The 5,323-nt window shown below is 51.1% G+C and overlaps 3 protein-coding genes across 3 annotated transcripts, besides 15 other annotated features; all 3 read right to left on the bottom strand.

Moving 5' to 3' along the window:
• On the bottom strand, positions 1–2,028 carry Tc00.1047053408437.29 (uncharacterized protein; the record flags this gene model as incomplete). Its single annotated transcript, XM_799054.1, has 1 exon — positions 1–2,028. A coding segment is annotated over one exon (2,028 nt), but the record flags the coding sequence as incomplete, so codon positions are not given.
• Positions 1–5,323: a sequence feature (heterozygous, Esmeraldo-like haplotype).
• Positions 2,045–2,085: a sequence feature (AT_rich).
• Positions 2,165–2,214: a microsatellite.
• Positions 2,248–2,268: a microsatellite.
• Positions 2,289–2,334: a microsatellite.
• Positions 2,377–2,398: a microsatellite.
• Positions 2,510–2,537: a sequence feature (AT_rich).
• Positions 2,642–2,662: a microsatellite.
• On the bottom strand, positions 2,661–3,023 carry Tc00.1047053408437.20 (hypothetical protein, conserved; the record flags this gene model as incomplete). Its single annotated transcript, XM_799053.1, has 1 exon — positions 2,661–3,023. One exon carries the CDS (start codon positions 3,021–3,023, stop codon positions 2,661–2,663), a length of 363 nt encoding a protein of 120 aa, XP_804146.1.
• Positions 3,055–3,101: a microsatellite.
• Positions 3,113–3,144: a sequence feature (AT_rich).
• Positions 3,188–3,207: a microsatellite.
• Positions 3,507–3,546: a microsatellite.
• Positions 3,775–3,855: a sequence feature (GA-rich).
• Positions 3,960–3,980: a sequence feature (AT_rich).
• Positions 4,050–5,323, bottom strand: Tc00.1047053408437.10 (hypothetical protein, conserved; the record flags this gene model as incomplete). Its single annotated transcript, XM_799052.1, has 1 exon — positions 4,050–5,323. A coding segment is annotated over one exon (1,274 nt), but the record flags the coding sequence as incomplete, so codon positions are not given.
• Positions 4,212–4,235: a microsatellite.

The raw sequence follows: 5,323 nt of genomic DNA, 5'->3' as shown, positions 1-5,323 counted from the left end.
ACCCCCATTGTTACCATCATCATCATCAGCGGCAGCAGGCAACTCACTGACGTCCCTTTCGGTGTGAAGAGGTTCCGGACATTTGTGTTTCGTGTCCTCAGGGCGATCATGAGAGGGAGAATTTTGACTCAACGCCTGCCCCGTCGCAGGCTCATCGCCCTCGGCCCCGTCTCTCTTTTCGGTACGTGTGGAGGTTATCGTGACGGCCGTGTCGGCTGCCGCGTCCCTGTGGCACTTGGCCTCCGCTGCCAGGCTGAGTGGTGCCGCCGCAACCGACAACAACGGTGCCGATGATGAGTTCTTCGATGAGGACGTGCGAGGCGTCAAATGACACCGCGGGCTCTTCATCCCCAACATTTTCATCCGCAGAAGAGGCCCCCACCGCTTATGCCTTCTGTACCCACTTAAGAGGTAGCCTGCTTCCTCCGCTGACGGCAACATGTCTACATTGTGGCGGCCTGCGACAACTGTGTAGAAGGCAACCAACGCATCACGGCGACGCATGACCTCCGTGATGCACTCATGTCCCTCACTGCACACCACCACCACCCGCAGTCGGTGGGGATTCATGGCGTCAAAGTACATCTTTGCGTGGGAGGTCGCAAAAAGAAGTGTCGGTATGGCGCTCATGCACGGAAGCATCGTCGTGTTTGGGTCCTCCGTCGTGGACTTCCGTACGCCGTACGCGTCCTGAATCCATCTCGGATTTCTACACACAGAGGCACGTTGAGGGGCATTAAAGAAACTCATCATTCCTGCATGTGCGAGATGCTCATCTTCCCTCCAGGTACCGCTGCTGTCGTTGTTATCATTGTTGTCTGTGCACTCCAATCGGGGCTCCAGCACTCGCCTTAACGCAGAGAAATCACCCAAGTTCATCTGCAGGACCCCCTCATTGACCTCAAAAGACATGGCAGAAGAAGATTTCAATGTGCATTTAGGCTTCATGGTGGCAGCTTGCCGATGTTCTAACGATAAAGATGATGATGACGGGAATAATAATAAAGATGATGTTCCTGTAGCCTTCACGGATCCCAGTAGCGCATCCCAGTCAAACCCATCATCAAGAAGGCAGAAAGAAGTTGCATGTGTTGATATCGGCAGCGTCCCTTTCATCCCTCCCTTGTCCTTGCGACTGTCGCCCTTCTTTTTCCTCCTGTCGCCAGCATCCCCCTCATGAGGCTCCTCCGCCGCCCCGTCGTCCGTTCCACACCGCCTTGAAGAGGGCATGCAAAAACGTATCAACAGTTCGCGGGCTGCGAAGGACGTGAGGCACTCTTGCACACCCGCAGGCGATTCACATGTCAACACGCGGAAGTACTCGTCCAGTTCACGTCGCCGCTGCAGAAGAAACGTGATGGTCGGATATTTACTCCCCCGCATGATGCCACGGCCCGGGAAGTGCGGGAACGGCGGGACAGATGTCGATTGTGCGACATGCCCGACGAATGAGCGTCTGGCGCTGTTGAAATGTATCTTCTTCATGACATGGTGCAAAGAGAGAAGGTCGCTGTATCGGCGGTCTGCAGCCAATCGTCTGCCGTCGCTGAGCCGCAGTACGACGGCGTACTTGACAACAAAACCCTCCGAGCTGTAAAAGACCGTGGCGAAAGGGACGGATGCCTCCTGAATGCATAACCCCGCCAGCGTGTCGGCTGTCAACAGGCGTGGCACCGACGCATGGAGCGTGACGCCACGCACTTCAGCAATAAACGTGTTGGATGGGTCCTTCTCACCGCAGCGGTGTGGCTGCAGACGGTGTCGAATGCGTGAGAAAAGCGACTTGTTGCCTTCCTTCACACGCCTCGGATCGCTGCGGCCATCGTTCCCCTCCTCCTCCTCCGCCTCCTCGTCGTCATTGCATTCCCCCGCTCTACTCGCTACCGACTCGCCCCTCTCCATCCTCTCTAATGCGCCGTCGGTCAAATAATTCCGCGGCTCCTTCTTTTTCTTTTTGGCCTCTATTGCCGCCGCGTCGAAAATGATGTCATCTTCCCCAGTCATCCCACGCGACATGACATCCCTCATTACAAATAAATACGGGAATAATAATTTAAAATAAATATAAAAAATATATAAAAAAAAGAAGTGTATGAAAATGACAGGAGAAAAAGAAAAAGTGAAGGCAACACACCCCTCTCCAAACAAGAACACCATCAGATACATACATATACATATACATATACATACACAAGACATATATACATATATATAAACGCAGAAATCCACCACTATTGCATGGATTTATGTGTGTGTGTGTGTGTGTGTCCTCCGCCGTAGACAGTGTGTTTTATTTTTCTTTTCTCCTTTTTTTTTTCTTTTTTTTTTTTTTTTGAGGGGAGGGGGTTGTCCTCAAACACATTACATTTTAGATGCATATATATATATATATATATATTGATGTTTATGGATATATTTACATCCATCGTCTTCCCCCTCCAGTGGTCCATTTCTTCTTTTTTTGTTTTCTTTTCCCCCGCTGCCTGCCTGTGTGAATGTGCATGCAAAGTTTTAAAAAGAAAATAAAAAATAAAAAAGGGAAAAAAGGCATGCCGTCCCTTTTCTTCTCTGAGGATAAAAAGAAGAAAAGAGGGAAGGTTGCGTGTGCCCCCCGGCCCCTTTTTTCCGCCTCCTCCGCTTCCTTCTTCTTCTTCTTCTTCTTAGCCGGAGCGCCAGAAGAAGAGGCGTGTGATGTCCTTCCCGTTGTCCGACTCGTGGGAGTCCGTGGTGCGCAGCGCCCACCCCTCCGTTTGAAGGGTGCTGATAATCGTCGAGAAGACAACGCAACGACCGCGCTGATCGCAATAGTGCTGCCCAATCGGCATGCGCCACGTGTTCGGCTGACTGTTGACGAGCATAAACTTTGGTGCGTTGCCATTCGCAGCGCCCATGCTGTTTTGGCTCGTCGTTGTGCATTGTGGGAGGGCCTTTTCAAGGCTGTCGAGGGTCTCCTGGCGCAACTGCGTGCCAGTGATGGAGAACAGCGGTGGGTTAAACGTGCAGTTTACAATGACGTTGGGCATTTCCCTTTTTTCCTTTTTTGTTTTGTTTGTTTTATTATTATTGTTATTCTCCTGATGATGATGATTACTACTATTATTCTAAGCGTTGGATATAAAATATATGTATATATAATATAATATACATGTGTGTGATGGCCCAAAGATGCATGCGAGAATTACGGGTCCACACACACACACACACACAGAGAGAGAAAGAGAAGGAGGGGAAAAAGAAAAGAACTGGACAAATGCATCACACAAGAAAAATACATACATACAAAAAAGAGAAGATGTCTCTTCACAATAAACCACAGCAGTCGGTCCTGCCACAGTGGGTACGATAAAAAGAAGGGGGTGATGATTCCTGCGCTTCTTATTGTCGGGAATTTTTATGAAGTTTGTCGTGGGGTGAGGAAAAGGAGGGAGGGGAATGGGGAAGGATGTGTCCTGTGCCACACACAAAGTGGGGAAGACGTTTCCCTCCGCTCCCTCTGTGACAGCATCACATGCATATATATATATATATATAGATTTACATTTACATTGCACCCAACAGGTACCGTTACAATATTTACACCGATGTGTATAAATTGACTACATGCAATGCAAATAAAACAATCTACGATGTAACCCCCTTTGCCTCCCCCTTTGCCTCCATGTTTATACAAATACACTTCCTGTTCTTTTTCTTTCCATCCTCCCGTGTGTCTATTCGTCTGATAATTCTCTGTTACTCTGGACTCAATTGTGCGAACGTGTGCGTGTTTGTGTCTTTTTTCTTTTTCTTTTTCTTTACTTGTCTCCTTCTCTCTCTCTTTCTTTTTTTCTTTATTTATTTCTTTCTTTTTCTTTCGTACTTCTTCGTTTCGTGTGTTTGTTGTCTCTTCCGCCCTTATCCTCTTACTGCAATGTGCACATATATAAACATGGGCAGTGGCAGCGGGAAAACAACAAGACATATATATATATATATATAAAGTATTCTTGAGAACTCGAGTCATTCCACCCACACCGTTATCATATCATATTCGTCCACTCCTTAGGAAATCACCGGAAACGCTCGTAGAATGAACGGGCATGGCGGAACAAACGGCTCAATTCAAAGGAGGATGCCGGCTCCTGCAAGGCAGAACTGGGCGCTGGTCGTGCCTCGTGTGATGCTCCCTGCGCTCTTTTCGTTATTGTTGCCGACAGCGACGACGACGAGAATGGTGCTGGTGGTGGTGGTGGTGGGACGCCATCAACGCCTCGAGGTGGAAGAGATCGAAGGCGAACGCGTTCTGTCACATACGCCCGCACGGCGTCATTGCTAGCCGCCGAGTGGATGTTGGCAAATGGCAACATCGAGGAGGTGGTGCTGGCAGAAGATGTTGACGGGGCGCCCACACCCGCCTCCCCACCGAGGCCGTGCGGGGTGTTTTGCCTTGCCGCTGCGGGCACAAACGAAATGAGCCGCCTACTCGTGGCAGCGGAGGCGGCTGCGGTGGACGGGAACGAGGCTGTCAACATTTCCGGCTGAAGCGATGTGAACCCACCACCCATGCCACGTAAACTCCTCCCATCAACCTCACCATCATCCATGTAACGAGGGCGCTTCTGTCGTAGCGACGCAAACCCTGTGGTGTGGAGCGAGTGTCCCTCGTAACGTCCAGTGCCCCCGCCACTCAGCAGCTCCCCCACGGTGTCGATGTTATCGTTACCGTCGCCACCATAAGCCCCACCAATACCGACACCATCATTCACACCGCCCGCGGTCAGGTGCCTGTCATCGGCACTGGCACGGAAAAGCGGCGTGAGTAATGGGGCGGCAAACGGCAGGGTGGCGATGAAATAGTCGCCGATGGATCTCATACGTGGAATGTACGTCACCCCTGCGGCATGCTCGCCAGAACCGAACGTATCACCCGTTTCGCCCACCCCGCCTGGTGCAGCTGTCCTTTTGCCGGTGGATGCTCCAGAAGCAGAGGTCGTATCGTGGTATCGACCTTCTGCGCGGTCCACGCGTTGACGAAGTGGAGCGGGGAGGTACGCCTCACTGTACGGGGTTCCTGTTCCAGACAACCCGCCTGAACTGCCGTGATTCATGCGATTCATCACCAATGACGAGAGTCGTGACAACAATGAGAAGAACGGAATATTTGAAGACTCGTAACGCGTGGTGTAGTACTGCTGCTGCAATGTGTTGGAGCGACCAAGAGCGTCTGCGGCGCACCCAGTGGTGTCTAGCGTTGCAGCGGCTGTGGTGGATGGCATGGCGGATGCCGCAGGTGTTGTTGGAGTTGTGGACATTGAGGATCCCGTCGGGTTCATCGCGAGATCAA

This window comes from Trypanosoma cruzi, genomic scaffold (assembly GCF_000209065.1).
Source record: "Trypanosoma cruzi strain CL Brener 1047053517155 genomic scaffold, whole genome shotgun sequence".
Lineage (NCBI taxonomy): Eukaryota > Euglenozoa > Kinetoplastea > Trypanosomatida > Trypanosomatidae > Trypanosoma > Trypanosoma cruzi.
The sequence above is the reverse complement of the archived record's forward strand: the minus strand, read 5'-3'. Positions and strand labels throughout refer to the sequence as shown.